The 21,150-nt window shown below is 38.2% G+C and overlaps 2 protein-coding genes across 5 annotated transcripts in view; both read right to left on the bottom strand.

Annotated features, from left to right (window-relative positions):
• Positions 1 to 59: 59 nt before the first annotated feature.
• Positions 60 to 1,727, bottom strand: LOC109423123 (vacuolar protein sorting-associated protein 72 homolog). Its single transcript, XM_029852146.2, has 5 exons — positions 1,590 to 1,727; positions 1,362 to 1,535; positions 873 to 1,300; positions 598 to 787; positions 60 to 518 (listed from the first exon to the last, which is right to left on the bottom strand). The coding sequence occupies exons 2-5, from the start codon at positions 1,493 to 1,495 to the stop codon at positions 122 to 124; spliced, it is 1,149 nt and encodes a 382-aa protein (XP_029708006.2). The 5' UTR covers positions 1,496 to 1,535; positions 1,590 to 1,727; the 3' UTR covers positions 60 to 121.
• Positions 1,728 to 8,138: 6,411 nt separating this feature from the next.
• The window catches only part of LOC109419389 (uncharacterized), a 30,738-nt gene continuing 17,726 nt past the window's right edge, over positions 8,139 to 21,150 (bottom strand). For all 4 annotated transcript variants that reach the window (XM_029877756.2, XM_029877758.2, XM_029877759.2 and 1 more), the window contains exons 2-3: positions 15,047 to 15,341; positions 8,139 to 8,618 (exon numbers count right to left, since the gene is read on the bottom strand). In XM_029877756.2, coding sequence (XP_029733616.2) covers positions 8,208 to 8,618; positions 15,047 to 15,055 — 420 coding nt within the window. In that variant the 5' untranslated portion in view covers positions 15,056 to 15,341 and the 3' untranslated portion in view covers positions 8,139 to 8,207. The remainder of the gene's footprint in view (positions 8,619 to 15,046; positions 15,342 to 21,150) is intronic.

Below are 21,150 nucleotides of genomic sequence, written 5' to 3'. Positions count from 1 at the left end.
AATCTTTAAAGCTTTTTGGGCGTTCTTTCAGTTATAAAGAATCAATAACTGCCACCAGATACTTAATTATAGTGCTGTAGCAAGAATGCAGTGGTTTTATTAAACCTTAGGCAGTACACAACTACGCACCTCCACTGGAAGAGATCATGCCGAGCAGTGAACTGTTTTTGTTCAAACTCTTGATCCGGAAGTCTTTGATCTTTTTACGCCACTCGAGCCATTTACTCACATCGGGATTCTGCGGATTGCCCCTATCCTCCAGCTGCTGGTAGTAAGCCTCCCGTAGAATTTTGAACGCCTGTTTGTTCCGGTACGGTAGCTGTGTGACCGGGTCGAAGTATCTCGCCGGAAGTCGAGTGATGGCGCAAATCTGGCTACGTCGTTCCCGTTTCGCAACTTTCGGGAAGTAGCTGTCAAACAGGCGATCATCGATGTCGTTATCGAATGTGACGAAAGTACGCTCGCATTTTCCCTTCACTTCCACCCTCGGCGAAGTCTTTTTCGATTTCCTCTGCTTACTAATTTGAAAAAAAAAAATAAAAAATAATTGACATGATTAGAAAATGAGCCACCACCACACCAATATGGAGCACTTACCTTCTTTCCTTCGCTTCCTCCGCATCGTCGACATCCATTTTGGTCAGAGATTCTGACGAGACGCTCTTGTTCGGTGAAACTTCCTCTACCAGCGGCATGGTAAATGATTGATACTTCACAATGGGTCCGGTGAATACCCGTTTGGTCGGACGGGTTTTCTTCTTCTCCAGCTCCATTTTGCGGAATTTTTCTAAAATGTGAAAAAGTTCGGGATGCATAAAAGAATGACTTGGGGTTTTCAAATTAACTTGTAGTCTTACAGAGTAGGTACTTACCAAGTGACTTAAGATTCTCCTTCTCGGTGATTTCGGCCTCCTCCAGCAACTCCTCCTGTGTGGGAATATACTCTTCCGCTTTGACCACCTTGGGTTTACGCTTCTCGGCCTCAACCCGTTGCTTGATGCGGCTCTGGGTGGCGGCCGTTTTGGCCGCGGTCGATTTCCGGAAGGACTTTCGACCGGAATCCAAAACCGTAAAGGTGCTCTTCTCCTTCTTCTTGGGCGATTTTTGCCGCTCGGATTTATGTTTCGCTTCCTTGGCTACTTTTACGGGAGATTTTTTCTTGGCCGGTTCCTTGTACGCTTTGGTGACAACTTTTTTCTTCCGCTTGGGTGCTTCCTCCTCCTGGTCTGAGACGGGTTCATCATTTTCATCGATACTGAAGTCCGAATCAACGATGTCTTCCTCGTCGTCGTTCTTTTGACTGAAAAGAAAACGCAAATACTACTTTCCCCGCACTCACAAACGCAACTCCAAATCCTTACACATAATCTCGATCATCCACAGTTTCGCTAAATCCGCCGTATGAGGTTTTGTAGAACTCGTCCTCTTCCTCCTCGTCCAGTAGTTTAGCAATGCGATTCCCTGCATTCGAACGGCGTTCTCGGGTGGCTGCCATGGAGAACTTCTTCTGAATACTCAAAAAATCATTAAATTTGCTAGAAAACACTAATTTAATAACCGGAATAATTTAGGGGAAACAGGAAATAAACCTAAGAACCAGCACGGCAGACCGGGCAGACGCAGACCGAATCTCACTGAAAGCAGAACAACAAAGCCGACGGCGTTGTTTTGATTTCTACTGTCAAATTTATACACTGAATCAAATCGTAGAACCAGACTACAGTCTGTTTATAACACAGTCCCGCAAAGAGTGAAACTAGAGACTGTATATATAGAGACACGCAAAGACAACTTCTTTTGAGTGTTGTTCTTCTTCTTCGCCCGACTTTGTTTTCACAATTTTGCTGGCGTGCTCGATAGGTAGCCGATTTGACAGTTCGATAGGTAGATTTGGTTTCACTCTTTGCGGGACTGTGTTATAAACAGACTGTAAGTGAAACCAAATCTACCTATCGAACTGTCAAATCGGCTACCTATCGAGCACGCCAGCAAAATTGTGAAAACAAAGTCGGGCGAAGAAGAAGAACAACACTCAAAAGAAGTTGTCTTTGCGTGTCTCTATATATACAGTCTCTAAACCAGACTATAGTCTTTCTTCGAGAAACAAAATATTAGTGTAACCGATGCTGAACGTATACACGTTTTCGACCGAGGGGTGCGACACATCCAGATTTGTGCGCACGCTGCACTCAGAGTCGCATATTTTTCATGCAAAATGCAGGTTCAACTGGGTTCATGCATTTGTGGATTTACCGGCTACTTTACTTGTATTCTACCGGTTACTTAAGTAGCCGTTACAAAGTAGCCGTTTTCATATAAAAACCAACTTGATTATCTAAAAATGATTGTCGCTGAGTAGCTAGTGGCAACGAGGAATAGCGCATACAATAAAAATGTTTAAAATCATTTTTAAGTTACTCTTTTTATAAAACGGCTACTTTGGAGGCCATATTGAAGCGACCGGTAGAATACAAGTAGCCGGTAAATCCACAATAAATACTAAATAACAAATAAGTTTCTGAAAATTAAATCATGTTTAGTATACCAATGCTAGCATTTTTGTAGTTTTAACAGTTGCTGTTAGGGAAGATTCAAATATTACGTCCATCAATTTTTGGGATTTCTAGACCCCCCCTCTCCCCTCTGACCCGCATTTTCCCTATACCTAATACACGTAGTGTCACACTTTTGTAGACCCCCCCCCTCCCCCAAAAGTTGGACGTAATTTTTGAACGTTCCCTTCATGAATATTTTTTATGCATTCAATGCATAATTTTAAGTAACTCTCAGAATTCTAGACCTTCAACTAGAGGCAAGATACTATGCAAATGAGAGCAACTCTGAGGAATTCGGATCTAGGGGCAAGACAGATCTAACGAGAGAAAATCTGTGTTCAAAGTGTTGCTCAGACTTCCTCACCGTTCTTCAGATTTTCTCCTAGTAATATTGTGGATTTAGCGGCTACTTGTGATCCGAGCGGTTGCGGTTGCTTGCATCACATGATGTTCTTTCGCGCAGCTGTGTGCTGCTGGAATCGCGCACCTCAGCAGGCTGTGGCTGAAGGTGCACGGTGAAAATTATTTATTCGTGGCGATCGGCCCGAACAAGTGGTGTCTATTGTAAAAATATGGTTTTAAATAGTACTGATACAATACAACGTTCGGTTTTTCTACTGTATTTTTTATTCGGGTAGTGGCAACGAGGAATAGCGCATACAATAAAAATGTTTAAAATCATTTTTAAGTTACTCGTTTTATTGTCGCGCTTATCTTAGATTCTCAGCAAGCTGCGTTCGAAACGCGCAGCCTTAGAACGCGCCAGACCGCGCACGTATGAATCGTACACGGTGTGTACCTTGGCTAAAACTGTTTTGCAGCCGCCGGGTGGAGATGTCAGCCGCCGTGTACAAATCAAACGGGCGCAATCTTATGCGGCTGACACAGATCAGCAGGATCTGAGTGATTAAGCTAGGATGCACAATATAAAGCGACCGGTAGAATGCAAGTAGCCGGTAAATCCACAATACCAAAGTGTGAACTGACACCAAGGTCAAACCTACACTCAGAAATAAAAGTATACACGGAATTACTATTATTTATGCATTTTGTATCCGCATCTCTCTCACTCTCTTTCTGTTTTGATGCTATCTGGTGCTTCGCCTGGGTTGACGAAACACTTCTCTTCAACCCAGGCTAAACGGCAGATAGCATGAAAACAGAAAGAGAATGAGAGAGATGCGGATACAAAATGCATAAATAATAGTAATTCCGTGTATTGATTGATGCACCAAGCGAAAAGAAGAAGAAGTTTTGACATCCAAGCGGTGTGCCGTCGATGAGATCCTCATCCCTGATTGGTCGATGGATGTAAACGGCACACCGCTTGGATGTCAAAACTGCTTCTTCTTATCGCTTGGTGCATCAATCAATACTTTTATTTCTGAGTGTAGGAGCAAGACACTATGAGCACAGACAAACAGACGTGTCACTTGGAAGAAAATGCGATAAAAATCATCGTCACGCAAACATAATCGCCCAATGCTAATTATGCTGTGGTACGCAAACCTACTGAGTAGATGGCGGTAGTGAGCAAACGTCAAACAGGAGCAAAAACGATGCGAGCGCCATGAGCGAGCGATTTGCGAACTACGGAATATTTGAATAATCCGTTAAAAAGTGAAACGATGGGAAGTGAGTAGAGTGAGACGTCTGTTTGTCTGTGCTATGAGCCTAGGGGTAAGACACTGTGCAAACGAGAGCAACTCTGAGGAATTCGGAGTTACACTTTTCATCGATGATCGACAAAATTTGTTGAAAGACATCCCCAAAACTGCAATTTTCATTCAGCACACTTCGCAGTTTGACATTGGTGTCAGATCACACTTTGGTATAAGTGGGAGGAAATCTGAGGAACTGTGAGGAATTCTGAACAACATTTCGAGCATAGATTCGCTCTCGTTGGATCTGTCTTGCCCCTAGCTATGTGCATATGAGAGCAACTCTGAGGAATTCGGACTAACTCTTTTTGTCGATGATCGACGAAATTTGTTTAAAGACATCCCGAAAACTGTAATTTTCATTCAGCATACGCAACACTTTGCAGTTTGACATTGGTGTCAGATCACACTTTGGTATAACTAGGAGAAAATCTGAGGAACTGTGAGGAATTCTGAGCACCAGATTTTCTCCTGTTAGATCTGTCTTGCTCCTAGATTTTACAATGTGTTTCAGTACTTTTCCCTTAGTTTGTGGGTTCCTTCACTGTTGGTATTGTCTATCCGGTTGGAATCAAGACCAACATTCAATCAAAAATTGCCATTTTCTTGGTCCACAAGTGTCGCAACTGTTTCGCATCTAGTGCGCTGTGTTGCTGACAACAACGGGAAGGATGCGCACTACATTTGACATGATTAAAAAACGTCGCGAGTTGGGTCGCGTCGCGACTTGATTGTGCAAAGTCCGGTTTGGTGGCGGCCCGACAATATTGGCCTAGGTGTCATGTCGGCACAGAATTTTACCTAAAATATCGAGTCCACGCTAGAGCCCATGGTTACAAAAGCAAGTAATATTGTCTATTGTAGTCCTCCTAATAGGGTCATAAAATTCCAGACAAAATCTTGCTTTTAATGAAAAATACGATCAAGCATTTTCAGGCCTGCTATTAACGTTTGCAAAAACAGTGTTATTGCATTTTAACCCAAGCTTTATCGATGTTAATCGCCTACGATTTTACTGATATTTTATCGCCTACATTTTGGTCGCTATTTTCTCCAACCGGACTGACGAACAAACTGATTTGTGTATGTACAAGGTTACAGTACAAAACGAGGTACATATAAACGATGCTTTTTCAAGTGTATCTTTTGACCGCTCATCGAGTGGGCGTAGCCTGAGTATGTTTTATTATCTCTATTATCAGATCTGTCAAATAATCTCACGTTGTAACCATTTCCATCCCTTTATGCAATGTCTAAGGAGTTATCTTCCTTTTCTACTAAAGTAGCGGCTATCGCCTGATTTTCTACGTATTGCAGCAGAGCCGTAGCGTAGTCCCATGGCGCCCTTGGCAAGCATACCGATTGGCGCCCCACGACAATTGGAGATTGTGTTTTTTTTAAAGGTTGTAGATATTCATTTTTTTTCCAAAATTTTTAAAAGTTGGGTTTTGGTGTTTCGAAAAAACAAATTGTCCCTCGATTTTTTTTTATTCTCTGACGGTACTTTTTATGTGTTTTTTTTGAAATTCAATGGATGTTACCCAAATATTTTCCAAAATTCATTTCTCTTGTACGAATATAAGGGCAACATTTCAAGAATTTCACTAAGACCAACACAATAATAAGAAATGACATAAATGATGAATGCATTCCTTCAAGATATTTATCTAACGGATTTTTATTCTTTTCTAGGTTTTTTTGTTCTACTGAATGTTGCTTTAAAAATTACTTAACCAGAGGATTCTTTTCCAATTTAATGACAGTATTTCCCAGAAGATCTCTGAGAAACTTTTCGGTAATCATTAGACCAGCTATAGTCTGGATAACCCAACAAACATTTTTGCTGTACTAGGGTGCAATATACCACTCTTAAGCAATGTTTAGCTTAATAAACTGCTATTCAGCTGATTCTGCTCTCAAGGAATTCCCGAAGAAATTTCTATATGAGTTTTTGTTGGAATCTGTGGAAGAATTCCTGCTGGAATTACAGAACAAAATTATGCAGGAATCTCTGAAGGAATTCTGCTGGAATATCCGGTTCATATGAAAATCCAGGAGACATGTTAGCAAGAATTTCCCATGGAATTCATGTAATAATTCTTACAGGAATTTCTGTAGTAGTTTGTGAAATAATAAATACATGAAGGAATTTGTGAAGAACCCCTGGAAGAACTTCTGAAAGACTGCTGAAATTTTTGAAGGAATCCCTGTAAAAGTTTCTTAAAGAATCTCTTGAGGATTTTCTAAAAAAAAATCCGTAGAAAATTTTATGAAGAAACTCCAGAGAAATTTTTGAAAGAATCCATGGAAGGCTTTCAATCGAATTCTTTAAAGAAATTTTGTTACAAATCAATGGTAGATTTTCCAATTTATTTATTATATTATTTATTATGTTATTCATAAAATGTTTTCTATAGAAATTCTTGCAGAAATGTATGCATCTCTAGTAAACATGGAGCAATTTCTGAATATTTTCCAAGCTTTAATATCGTCGTTTTTTTTTCTTTCTAAATGAATCTTAAGAACACTTTCTGAAAGAGTATTTGGTCAAATTATTTACTAAAGAAATCTGGAATCTCTGCAGGATTTTCTATAGGAATTACTGAAGAGTTTCAAAGTTATCATTATAGATATTTTTGCAGGAATCTTCTGTAGGAAGATTTCTGGAAAATTTCTAAAGAACAGGAGGAATCGTTTGACTAATTTCTGAAAAACATTCTAGATAACTTATTGAATTTCTAAAGGAATAAAATAAATACTTCAATGAATGCAAAGAAAATCCTCGGAAGTAATCTCAACACATCCCCAGTGAAAATGTTTAGGAATTTTTAGAAAGAAACTTGAATTTTAAAAATGGTTTCTGGAAATAAAATAGTAGATAAACTCCCTGCTAATATCATGGTAAATGCTCAGCATAAACTAGAGGAATCTTATTTTTTGAGAATACTGAAAAATGAAACAAACATATTATTAATCTCAAATATAATAAATAGTGAAATCTTGATAACATTCCAGAAAACATAAGCATCATCCGATTTGAACACGAATGTCAACTCATCTGGTAAAGTGTTCTTTACAAAACATAATATTTATAATTAGCATCATCCAGCTTCCTTCTAGCCTTAGGCCTTTTCGGCGCCCCTCTGAGGTTGGCGCCCTTGGCAGGGGCCAACCTGGCCAACCCCACGCTACGGCTCTGATTGCAGCGGCTATCACCTGAAATTATCACCATGCCTCTTTTTTTCTGCTTTTTGGCAGCGGTTGAAACCTGAAGGACTTCTGGAAGAACTTAAAAGCTCCTGGAGAAGCCTTTGTAGAAACTCCTTGAAAGCAATTCTGAAAAACTTTTTGAATGAATTTCTTGAAATTTTTAAAATAACTTCTTGAGGTTTTTCCTTGATTAATTCCTTAAGGAATTTCATAATACATCTTTGAGCGAAAGTATGAAGTATTCGTTTGAGTACACGATCGTCTACACGACATGGAGAATCGATGATCAACGTCAGAATCGGTAAATTGAATCAGATATATAATATTGAAATTCCAAGAGTAGGTATCTAAGTTGGGGACACTGTTCTGAAACTCCTTGGATACTTTCTAACAAATTTTCTAATGCAAGAGTCTTGGCGAAATCCAGGAAGTATTTAGGTGTTACAGAATCACTAGACAAATTGTCCTTCAAAATCCATTATGAATGGGTTTTTGAAGGAATAATTGAAATCACAATACTGAGAATTCTAAGAGAAATTCAAACGAAATAATAGCGCTGATTAGTAACTACTCAATAAATATTTTTTGTCGAGGTTATTTGTGCTATTCGGAATATATGTGGGTGGACTGAGGGCCTAGGGGTGAACTTGCGAACCACAGAAAATTTTTGAAAAAGTGACCAAACCTCAAAAGGATGAATAAAACAAGCAGCTTGAGAATAAATATATTTAATGATGATTATTCAACATTTACATTTCTACATGGTTTTTAAAGCTACCAGTCAAGTCTTTCTCCTGGGCCTACTTGTGTATTTCTCTCTTAAATTTGCTTTGAAATTTTCGTAATCTTTTGAGGATTCTATTTTCTTACTATATTCGAAAATAACCCTTTCCAGTGCTTCTTTGGTATTGGAATTTGTCTTCAGCTCATCTTCCAAGTGCTCTTCCAGATCCTCTGCAAACTCTTCCAGTTCGTCGGAATCGGTATCGATGTCCATTTCTAGGTACTTTTTCGCTCTTTGAATGTTTGCGATATCTCTGTGCGTTATGGAATTAGCTGGAATAAACTTCTTGAACATATCGACTGCGGCTTCATCACTCAGAAAACCGTGAATTCTTTTGCACAGTATCTCTTTGATGCGATCTCGCGACAGCTCGTTGCAACCGCAGATGCATTTGATGCACTCGACCACCTGGAAAGAATATTACGAATAGTTATTATTGATGCATATACATATGACTGTTACATGTACAAGTAAGCCTTTTAATATAACATTATTTGATTATGTAATAATTTTAATCTAGCAGCAGAGGAATCTGGAAATTAATCATCCCAACTTGGGATTCCCAAGTAACATTTTTCAGTCAAATAGACTATAAGAGGTTCTTGAAACCATCATAAAGCCAAAATAAAAGATGTATGGTCTTATGACGGTTTTGAAAACCTCTACAAGACTCATTGGCAATCAAAATGTTACTTGGGATTTATCATTTCTCCATTTTGCTATATGAATGAAGTAGAAGAGTTTAACACTAATTAGAACTCGAGTTAGACATTTCAACAATAGAATTTTCAAAAATAACTCTATTTTACCCTAGATTATACCTGTACAAGTTTACAAAATACGTTCAATCAAATTGTTAAAAATAATGTTTGCAGTTAAAAATAACAATACGGTGCTAACATTTGAAAAGGTAGTAACCAGTGCGGAAAATGCAATTTCGACACATCTAGATATCTAGATTCAATAACCTACAGCTCATTTTAAAAGTTGAATCTGAAAATATGGTGCATGAAAAACTTTTGCGGGTAGACCAGTTCTACAAGAAAATCACGGAAACCGCTCTCACTTTTATATTTAAGGTCGATGTCATCGACTACCTTCGAAAAGTACCAATTGATAATCAATATGAATATATCATATTGGTTTTAGAGCCTTTGATATGCTCCCTAGGATTTAATGATTACTAAGGGGCCGTCCATATACCACGTGGACAGCTTGGAGGGGGGAGGGGGTTAGCGAAAAGTCCACGCTTGTCCACGGAGAGGGGGTGGGGGTTCGTCAAATGTCCACGTGGACAACATTGACATATAAATTAGGAAACAAGAATCTACAAGCGAAACAAATTGTGTCACATTATTGATGAGATTCTCTTCAACAGTTGTTCTTTCATATATTTTATTTTATTATACATTGTCTTTCAGTTGTAAATTATATGTTCAAGAAAAAAGTCATGGAATTGATTCACAGACTAATTTATTTTAAATTGTTAGAATGTCTAATTACTTAGTTTTCTACATCGAGGAATATTCTGGAGATTTAAAATGGAGTGTAGACCATGCAAATGTAGGTGTTTCAGCCAGAAAATTTTCATTGAAGTTCTGTATGGATTTTTCGAAGTTTCATATCAAATTTTTAAACTACTTCAAAGTTTCAAAATACATGTAGGGGTTTGTAATCTCATCTCAAAAACTTTGTTTTGCAGGTTCTTTCAAAATTGAAGATGTTTCTAATGGATATTAAAGTCTAAACCTCATCAATACAATTTAGTTGTTGTAAATCTTGTTTTTTGAAAGAATCTAAGAAATATAATCTTATCTCAACAAAAATCTAAAATTTAAAATTATCTTATCTCAACAAAACAATCAGACAATCATAGATTGAACAAACATTCTAAAAAACACCGTCTTCAACCAGAGGCTGTACAGACTAAACATTGAACAATCACTAACACTAGGCGATGGACATTATACGAAAAACACCCAATGAAGAATTTTCCGTTTGACGAAAATTTTTCATCAATTGGAGCAAGAATCGAACTCACACTCTCACAAACATTAAACTGAATTAAAAACAATGTTGAAAACTTGTAGATACCTATTTTGTGCTGCTTGTTTGTATTTTAAGTAAATCTATAGTATATTTGTATGTCATAAAGTTTTCAATTGTATTTCAGACATTGTTTACGAAGAAAAAAAAACAGTATTTAAAAAAAAGTTTTCAAAACCACTTTTTACATTTATTTTAGAAATATGAAAAAAAAACTTTTTTTCGGATGTCCACGTGGACATTGGGGGAGGGAGGTAGGGGTCAATGAAAAGTCCACGCTTGTCCACGGGGAGGGGGGAGGGGGTCTAAAACCATGAATTTTCTGTCCACGTGGTATATGGACGGCCCCTAATTTTAGACTGAGTCTAGATCTTGGTCTAGATATCTTCCTCATACAAATTATAGTCAAGTTGCATGGTTTAAAACTACGGGCAAGACAGATCTAACGAGAGAAAATCTGTGTTCGAAGTGTTGCTCAGAATTCCTCACAGTTTCGCCGATTTTCTCCCATTTAGGCCAAAGTGTGACTTCCCTACTAACATAAAACATCGGCTTATTTTTCCCAAATTTTCAATAGTTTGCTGTTGAAAATCAATGATTTTGATTATTTGTCATAAATGGTACGTACACATTTCCAATCGATTAATATGAAATATTTGAAAATAATACTATTGATGGCTGAGTTATTAGCGTGCAAAATCTGACATAATTTCGTGACCGTCGTAAAATTTTAGATTTCCAGTGCCGTGGTAGCGTAAGCACCCCACTTCATGCAATTACCGCACTCGCGTAGTAGATGGTTTTAAAATGTCGGCATTTGCATGTCTTCACTTAATTCGGAATCAACTCTTGCAGAAAATAAGGGCTGTTTAAATTTAATTGCTTACTAAAGGTGAAATTCGGAAGTTATGATTGCAACATCCAGAACGGCGACGGTGGCGTTGACTCCGATGGTGGATTTGCGAGGCGATGCTGTGCAAAACGTGACGATGCGAAAGCGGACGCACTCGCGCGCAACCGCCTTCGACCATCGCGATCTGCTTACCAAAGCATACTGAAGGAAGTGAAGTGAGCGCTCCGCTGATGCGTTCCCGTCAAAGAGTTGGCAAAGAATAAGAGAAAATGGGAAGAAGCAGTTTGCCTTTATACGGCAAGGCGGTTCGTTTTCCCCTCTCGAACGTGATTGGTTCGATGAGAGAGGGGTAAGAATCAGTGATGCCATAGGATTTATTTGCAATATTGGTTTGATTAATGTTCATCAAATTCATTTTAATATGCAAATCATACTTTTGCAAATTGGTAGACTAGATTTATTAAATGTTTAATACTTATAAATAATAATTTAATATCATGGTCAAGTATTGCACATTTGAAACGGTTAAAGTACTTATTCAATCAAATTTGGCAACACTGTTTAACAATGCTCATTTTCTTCATCAAAGTAACCATTTTTCTAAGTTGAAGAAATTGAACAAACTTTCAATCAAGTCGTACAAATTTTGCTGATTTTGTTCCTTCCATTTATAACAGCCATCTCATAGTAATGGATCACTAAAATAACTAACAGGCCGCTATGAAAAAAACAGGTAGCGCCACCGTAGCCTTGTGTATTTGACGTAACTCGACTGCTGTCACTGAGTTACGGTGGCGCTTTTGTTTTGATGCGGTGAGTAGCGGAAAAGTTGGCTACAATGATCCATTTCACTTGAAACCTGGAAAATTATCCGTTCTCTCTTGTGGGACAGTTTTATAGCCCTCAGAAGGGCTGTTTTAATGTACATCATTTCCATCCGACGATGAAAAGTCCTCATTCGGCTGGCTGCTCCAATGTTACCTCCGCACGTCGCGCACAAAAATCGACAGCCACCATGACCACGCTGCGCATGTCGGAGAATACTGAGCGAACATGCAAACGGAGAAACTGCTCTGTGCTCCAACTCTGATGTGGTCGTCAGGTCCACTCGTGCTGCCGCGCACTCCGATGCGAAGGCGCACGCACAACGACAACCGCCGACGCCGACAGCTACCACCGCGCTCGGAATGACTATGGCTGTTCCCCTCCAATGCGTTCCCCTCTGGACTGGTCAACAGCTCCAGTTGTACTGCATCAGGCCAGACACGACGACACGACGACGCGCGACCGTCGGCAACCACCGTGCTCGGCATGTGGAAGTATACTGAACAGCGAAAATGCAAACGGGAGGTACTGGGCTGTTCTCCTCCGATGCGTTCCCCTCGAGGAGTCGATGCAGAATGGAGGAAGATGGGAAGAAGCAGTAATCTTTTACACTGGGTGGTGCTCGACGAAAAATTGCAAACTTGTGCTCGCACGTGATTGGCTGGATAAAACATGGGTCCACTTTTCCCAAATTTTCAATAGTTTGCTGTTGAAAATCAATAGTTAGCTATAATTATTTCAACGCGTAGATAAATTTGTGATCTATCGGTGCAAAAATTTTGAAAATCGGTCGTAAAACGGCTGGGTTATTAGCGCTCAAAACCTATCAATTTTTCGTGACGGTCGCAAAATTTTAGATTTTCATTTTGCACCCAGTACTTCCCGTAAGACGTAGTTTACGTCAAAACACAGACAGTGCGACGTTTGCCGGGACAGCTAGTACAAAATAAATATATTTAATACGAATAATGCAACATAAATTTAATTAAGTGTAAGAAGAATTATAAAATATATGTTCACCTTAGGTGGAGTAAATCAGATTTTAAGGTTCATATGTGTTCCATTTACATATTCAATAAACAAGAGGCACTAGTAAGCATTAGAGATGGTCGGGTTTCAGATTTTACAGACCCGAACCCGACCCGTACCCGAACAATTTTCAATTTCAAAACCCGGACCCGACCCGTACCCGAGAATTTTTTTGTTCCGTCAAACCCGGACCCGACCCGAACCCGAAACATTTTCGTCGATCAAACCCGAACCCGACCCGAACCCGAAAAAAATATTTGCCAATAAACCCGACCGAAACCCGAGTTAAATAATAATCATTAAATGTATCGGATACAACAAATAAAGCATTTTTCTAAATACTGATTTATCTACATTGGTACCAAACCCGACTTGAACCCGACATTATTTAAACCCGACCCGACCCGTACCCGAAAATTTTGAAATTGTTTAAACCCGGACCCGACCCGTACCCGAGATTTTTTCAAATTTCCAAGCCCGAACCCGACCCGTACCCGTCGGGTTCGGGTTCGGGTCGGGTTTCGGGTTTGAAAACCCGAAACCCGACCATCTCTAGTAAGCATTCGAATGATTTATTTGGAAAACAAATTTGGAAAAGTAATAAAAAATAAAACACTTTCAAATGCTCCAAAAATACGCTCAAAATATAAAGTGATCCATCTTGCCCCGTAGTCGTTTATATGGAGGTTATATAGAATGTATCAGATAAAGTAAGAAACGGGGCCAAAAACCATTTATTTTTTCATGATTAAAGAGAGTGAATATTTTTTTTGTAAATACCCTTAACATTAATTCTAATCACCTAACAAAATTGTCCACATCTAGGTCCACATACATATTCAAAACATAACTATGTAATGCGCTCGAAAACGGCACTGACACATCTTGCCCCGTCCCTCCCTAATTCCGTATTTCAGTAATCAATCAGGAACAATTGTACGATGTCCCTTCAAAGACTATCGGTGTCGTCCAATATGAACAAAAGTCCAAAAGTATGACCACCACCAAAATACCAAAACAAACCAATGGACACACTTTGACCCCTTAATTGCTCACGACTGTCATGCTTCGCATTACCCACTTCTTTGCGGTGATCGTTGGCAGCCAAATGTGGCAGGGTAATGATCTATGATCGTGAATTTCAATCATTACCTACTACAAGTTGCCGCGCAGATAATGCGTATCAGAGAGGCTTACAAAACGCGTAGTGGGACCAGAAGCGGAATGCGGGACGTACTTAATGCGTTTTGATGTCTTTTATGGTCATCGTGATTGAAGCTTTAGGCTGCCAGCAATAAAAGCATGACTTCGGTAATTTTGTACATTATTGTGGCCGGCAAGGTAGAAGTGTGTTATCGTATTGCTTCGATCGCTATGTGATGTATGATTGAAATTATAAAAAGTGCGTGAGCATTTAGAGACGAATTGATTTATTGGCTCAAGTCTAGGGGCAAGACAGATCTAACGAGAGTAAATCTGTGTTCGATGTGTTGCTCAGAATTCCTCACCATTTCTCAGATTTTCTCCTAGTTATACCAAATTATGAAACTGCAAAGTGTTGCGTGTGCTGAATGAAAATTATAGTTTTGGGGATGTCTTCAACAAATTTCCTCGATCATTGACAAAAAGAGTTACTCAGAATTCCTCAGAGTTGCTCTCATATGCACAGTGTCTTGCCCCTAGGCTCAAGTTTACTGTTGTTTCTCAAAAATAATGATCAAGGCTTGGATCAAGGGCATGGCCAATATTGAAGTGATGGGATAAATTATCTTTAATAAATTGTGTAAATATTGGAATAGATCCTCCGTTTTTCTATAATGCTCAAACTATAGCTCATTCAAAGGCGGATGGGGTATAAGAGGATTAATTACATTAACATTAAAATAATTAATAATGAAGCCAAAATGATTTGACCTTTATGAAATAGCTGACTCAACCTTTTCTTACAATCAATCATAACTTTTAAATCAGTCTGGACCTAACTGAAGCAATCATGCTGTCACCGGACAAAAACCCTCAAATCCTCACTTTGCCGCATGATAAATGATTTTTCCCGAGAAAACAGTTCACTGGTTCAACTCACCTCATTCATAGCTTTCGGCGCGAGGTAAAGACCCAACCAAGGTGGGGTCTGTGGACTAGTTACGAAGGAATTCGTAGGCGATGGGATAAAATTTACGCAGTTTTCGCTTTCTGCGGTAGTACCGAACACCTCCTAGCAGTAAATGGGTTTCCGTAAGGCCCAATTCGATGTGATGCTTGGCTTATTTTTTTTTGTACTAGGCAGGCACAAGATGTACCACCTATGTTTGCGGTGTGGCTCGACGCTACCGACGTGCCGTTGATGATGCACACTGTTGTATGTGATGAGGCGATGTCTGGAAAGGAAAATAAATATTATAGCTGAGTTTAGAAGAGGGCACTAAAAGCAAACTACATGGTCGAATGATAATTGTGGGAACTTTTGTGTTTACTCGTATTTGTTTCATACGTGAAGCTTGCGAACTCTAGTAAAGCCGTAACGTTATTCTTCACTCAGTGCTTCCCCAAGCTGGCTGAAAAAGAGCCTCTAGATCAAGGTGAGGTGCGTGAAGACGGTTCAAGTTTGGAAGCCAAAACACACATGGTCGATTACGTAACTAAGCAGGATGGGAGGAAATTTTATAGGCATCATTGCATTATGCTCTGTACATCAAGTAAGATCATTTTACTTGTGTTTTACAAAATGCAACATTGTGGAAGATTTAAAAAAATATGTTTTCAATGCTAATAGTGGTGTAAGGAATGTACTCAAACTTTTCCAGCATGCGACCCACTTATGATTATTACAGAATTTGGCGCTCCCAAATCTTTCCATAACATAGGGCATTTTAAAAAATTAGGATTGACTTTTTGAACAAACACATTTTATCACCTGCATACTTCCGTTCTACGCATAATTGTCCCATGTTATTTACATTAGATTCCCTTAAAACATGGGACAATTGGGCGTAGAACGGCAGCATCGGTTTTTAAGGCGTTACGCTTATGTAGCACTTAGTCTTACAAATTTTGAAGTTTTTTTATTTTTGTTTTTTTTTTTGTTGGAAATGGTCAAAATAAGGTTCTTTTCTTAAACATTTGAGATGAGTTTGAAAGTTTCTAATACAAATAAAACCAACATTAAAGGGAATGATATCATAATTTTGTATCGTGCTATGTCATGAAAAAATGTTAAATTCTTCAAAACAGACCGGATTAAAAATGCTGTCTTGTTGAAATACTAGTTGAAATACACACTTATTTCATTTGAAAGGCCCAGATTCAAAGGGGTGTAAGTGATCATTTAGTCGATTTTCAGCTGAGCATATCATAAAATTCTTCAGATTTCAGGCTTTCAGGAACTTTTTCAAGATTGTTTCTACGATGATTGTGGAAATTACAATAAATCGGAGAAAATGAGTTGATTTTGAAACTCCATACATTTCTAGATTGAGTTTAAATAAGGGCGAAACTAACATGAGAGAGTTCTCTTCATCGACTCTCTCTTCTTCAAGTTAAAGTGACAAGAGTTAGAATATCTGTATCAACAATGATAAATTGAAACACTTTTCAAAAGTTTACCAAGAAATTTATTCGACAAGCATTGATTTCTTAACAAAAGAGTTTAACAAAACATTTGTCTGCATCTTATTGTCGGGCCGCCACCAAACCGGACTTCGCACAATCAAGTCGCGACGTTTTTTAATCATGTCAAAAGTAGTGCGCATCCTTCCCGTTGTCGTCAGCAACACAGCGCACTAGATGCGAAACAGTTGCGACACTTGTTGACCGAGAAAATTGCAATTTTTGATTGAATGTCGGTCTTGATTTCAACCGGATAGACAATATTAAGCTGATGTACCGATAAGCATATGCTCCTGAACAATGTGCTTTTCACTTGTCAAATAAACACCTTCAGCCCGGTATAGTTTGACTCGGAACTTTGTTCGGATTATGGGACAAATCATGGCTAAAACTTTATAGACAACCAAGTTATTAAAAAATCAATATTTTAAACGAATCACATAAAATAAAACAGAATAGTATTATGTAGTTTAACATTGAGTGTCAAGAGACGTAATCAACGTGAAAATGAGGCATTTATTTATTATTATTAGTCTGTAACAAGATATCTTGTACCTTGATTATTATATTTTTTATCTTCCGCAGCAGTTCGATTGTACGAGACGCTGTCGTGTTTACTGAATATTGTTCCCACAGTCACCCAGATAACCAAACGGCATTCAGAAATAGACACATTTCAAGCATCCCTAAATATCCTTATGCACTATTTATTGAACATAATATCAAGATTACATGACAAAAGCATAATTAAAAAAATGCTTAACGGATCTTCGACTGAGCACGAGTAGATTACCTAAACAGATGTTGTGAATGCACCATGTCCAAGACCATACCGCACCACATATTGTCATACATTTTTAAAGATCGATATTTAATAATAAAAATAAAAACATATTCATATCGCAATTAGTACGTCTGGAAACAATATCTTCAATAAGGACCAACACTTTTTGGCTGCATTCGATACAAGTTTTCTCACCGTGCGATAAAAATACTAACAGCGAAATCAGAATGGAAAACACGTGTTTTTGGTTGAACAGCCGTTGAAGTATAAGGTATTGTTCAGTTGCTTACCACGTGCTGTGCTAATTCACCACTGCTGAACACAAGTTCAGGAGTGATCATTATTTAGTCATGGGAAGAGTATGTTTTGCTTTGGGTGCTGCATCTCACCATCACTAGGATGGTGCAGATAGGAAGGCATACGGCTGGCAATCGACAGGTCTCGAGTTCTAATCCGGATTTAGGTAATTTTATATGTAATTCTTATTTCATAATAGGTGTTCTCAACATGAGAGCTAATAATTACTCTCGTGAGAGTTCAACATTTTTGCATTTTATTTATTTTCTGTCATTTTTGCCAAAGCTTAATAATAACTTTCTTGCACATTTGTAAAACGCTTTGAACAACAAAAAATTAAGTTGGTGCACAACATGATGCTTTATAACTTCTCCAAATTTGTGTGAACAATACCCGAACATAGGTTGTACGTGAAAATAATTCAAATGTTATTCGACATTATGCTGAATTAATTCGTCATAATGGTGCCTGTTAAATGAGTGATTGTTAGTTGGGCTGTCGTTATTGAAATTGAGACGTCATGCTCGTTTGGCTACACGAACTGACAGTTCGTTTGGCTACAGTTGTCTACGCCTCCGCGAGTCTATGGAATCTATAGTGTCTATAGATCAAACGCGTCGTTCGCATTCTGTTTGATACGACGGATAACTACGTAGATGTAGATGCTCGAAAACGACTCACTCAAAGTGCAAATTTTCGGTAATACCAATCCGTGTTGTTCAATTTTGAATTTCAAACCTAGTTTCAAACAACTCAACGCATACAATTTCAAACAATAAACAAATCGCTTTCGCTCTTCATACATAAGGTACACCGGGGCAAGATGAAACAGTGGGTTAACATGATGTTATCCAATGATGGCAAACAGCTTGAATACCACAACACAAAGTTTTTGGTTTAAACAATCTTTTGGCGAAAAAATAAATTCCAAATTATATTGAAATCTATTTCAAAACTTCGCGTTTCATCTTACCCCACCCGTTTCAACTTGCCCCGGTGTACCTTATGTACAACAGAGATGGCTATATTTGCGGTTTAGGGGAAGATGATATAGATCAATGAGATTAGAATTGAACCTTATGACAACTAAGTTGCCGGGTCATTAATTGGCTCTGTAGCTTAAATAGTTGACGACAGCCCAACTAACAATCACTCATTTAACAGGCACCATTATGACGAATTAATTCAGCATAATGTCGAATAACATTTGAATTATTTTCACGTACAACCTATGTTCGGGTATTGTTCACACAAATTTGGAGAAGTTATAAAGCATCATGTTGTGCACCAACTTAATTTTTTGTTGTTCAAAGCGTTTTACAAATGTGCAAGAAAGTTATTATTAAGCTTTGGCAAAAATGACAGAAAATAAATAAAATGCAAAAATGTTGAACTCTCACGAGAGTAATTATTAGCTCTCATGTTGAGAACACCTATTATGAAATAAGAATTACATATAAAATTACCTAAATCCGGATTAGAACTCGAGACCTGTCGATTGCCAGCCGTATGCCTTCCTATCTGCACTATCCTAGTGATGGTGAGATGCAGCACCCAAAGCAAAACATACTCTTCCCATGACTCAATAATGATCACTCCTGAACTTGTGTTCAGCAGTGGTGAATTAGCACAACACGTGGCAAGCAACTGAACAACACCTTATACTTCAACGGCTGTTCAACCAAAAACACGTGTTTTCCATTCTGATTTCGCTGTTAGTATTTTTATCGCACGGTGAGAAAACTTGTATCGAATGCAGCCAAAAAGTGTTGGTCCTTATTGAAGATATTGTTTCCAGACGTACTAATTGCGATATGAATATGTTTTTATTTTTATTATTAAATATCGATCTTTAAAAATGTATGACAATATGTGGTGCGGTATGGTCTTGGACATGGTGCATTCACAACATCTGTTTAGGTAATCTACTCGTGCTCAGTCGAAGATCCGTTAAGCATTTTTTTAATTATGCTTTTGTCATGTAATCTTGATATTATGTTCAATAAATAGTGCATAAGGATATTTAGGGATGCTTGAAATGTGTCTATTTCTGAATGCCGTTTGGTTATCTGGGTGATTGTGGGAACAATATTTAGTAAACACGACAGCGTCTCGTACAATCGAACTGCTGCGGAAGATAAAAAATATAATAATCAAGGTACAAGATATCTTGTTACAGACTAATAATAATAAATAAATGCCTCATTTTCACGTTGATTACGTCTCTTGGCACTCAATGTTAAACTACATAATACTATTCTGTTTTATTTTATGTGATTCGTTTAAAATATTGAAATATTGATAACTTGGTTGTCTATAAAGTTTTAGCCATGATTTGTCCCATAATCCGAACAAAGTTCCGAGTCAAACTATACCGGGCTGAAGGTGTTTATTTGACAAGTGAAAAGCACATTGTTCAGGAGCATATGCTTATCGGTACATCAGCTTAATATTGTCTATCCGGTTGGAATCAAGACCGACATTCAATCAAAAATTGCAATTTTCTCGGTCAACAAGTGTCGCAACTGTTTCGCATCTAGTGCGCTGTGTTGCTGACGACAACGGGAAGGATGCGCACTACTTTTGACATGATTAAAAAACATCGCGAGTTGGGTCGCGTCGCGACTTGATTGTGCGAAGTCCGGTTTGGTGGCGGCCCGACAATAAGATGCAGACAAATGTTTTGTTAAACACTTTTGTTAAGAAATCAATGCTTGTCGAATAAATTTCTTGGTAAACTTTTGAAAAGTGTTTCAATTTATCATTGTTGATACCGATGAGGAAAGTCGAACATTGACTACTTTCTCAATTGAAAACTCATTTAAACAGTAATGTGTAGAGCATAATTTTAGTTCAGCTATCATTACCATTATTAAGCAACAATTCAGCAAGCGTGCTTGTTTGTGACTCGCAATTGTTAGTTGGGAGTGGATTGCGTGACGTCATATTCGCTCGGTACACTCTAAATTCACGGCAAAACACACTAAAATCGTATTGCTCAACCATGTCTCCGCGAGTCTATGGAATCTATAGTGTCTATAGTTTGATCGCCTTCCAGGTAGCAATTGGCTTCTTTAGCGGTGTTGAAATAATCCCATATTCTGAATCTGCACGCTAAACTGAGCCGAAATACAAATTTTCATGAATTTTGGTGCCCGGGAACCTATTAAAAATCAATTTGAAGCTTGCGATTTGTCGAATCACCCCTTGTCGCATTTTGTACTGGGCGGAGCTGTCAAACAGTTGCCCAGCTGTCAAGAGGTGATTTCAAAAAAACTTAATGAAATTGATTTTAGATACCAAAATAAAGTTCTAAAAATCTGAAAAAAAAATATAGTGGCTCAGAAAAAGGTGCTTCTTCGGATAAAATCAAAAAATCGATACATTTTTTTTTATTTAAAAACCCAATTGTTCTTCCTCTACAAGTTGTTGAGGAAGCAGTGCCTGTATGATAGGCATACAGTTTCAAACAATGAACAAATCGCTTTCGCTCTTCGTAC

This window comes from Aedes albopictus, chromosome 1 (genome assembly GCF_035046485.1).
Source record: "Aedes albopictus strain Foshan chromosome 1, AalbF5, whole genome shotgun sequence".
Classification (NCBI taxonomy): domain Eukaryota; kingdom Metazoa; phylum Arthropoda; class Insecta; order Diptera; family Culicidae; genus Aedes; species Aedes albopictus.
The sequence above is the reverse complement of the archived record's forward strand: the minus strand, read 5'-3'. Positions and strand labels throughout refer to the sequence as shown.

Excerpts from the sequence above, each read along its gene's own strand:
- LOC109423123 (XM_029852146.2), bottom strand. The coding sequence starts at position 1,495 with ATGGCAGCCACCCGAGAACGCCGTTCGAATGCAGGGAATCGCATTGCT. Across the intron at positions 1,301-1,361 it reads GTGGATGATCGAGATTATGT|TCAAAAGAACGACGACGAGG; the intron begins GTAAGGATTTGG and ends TTTTCTTTTCAG. Across the intron at positions 519-597 it reads GAGGAAGCGAAGGAAAGAAG|TAAGCAGAGGAAATCGAAAA; the intron begins GTAAGTGCTCCA and ends TTTTCAAATTAG.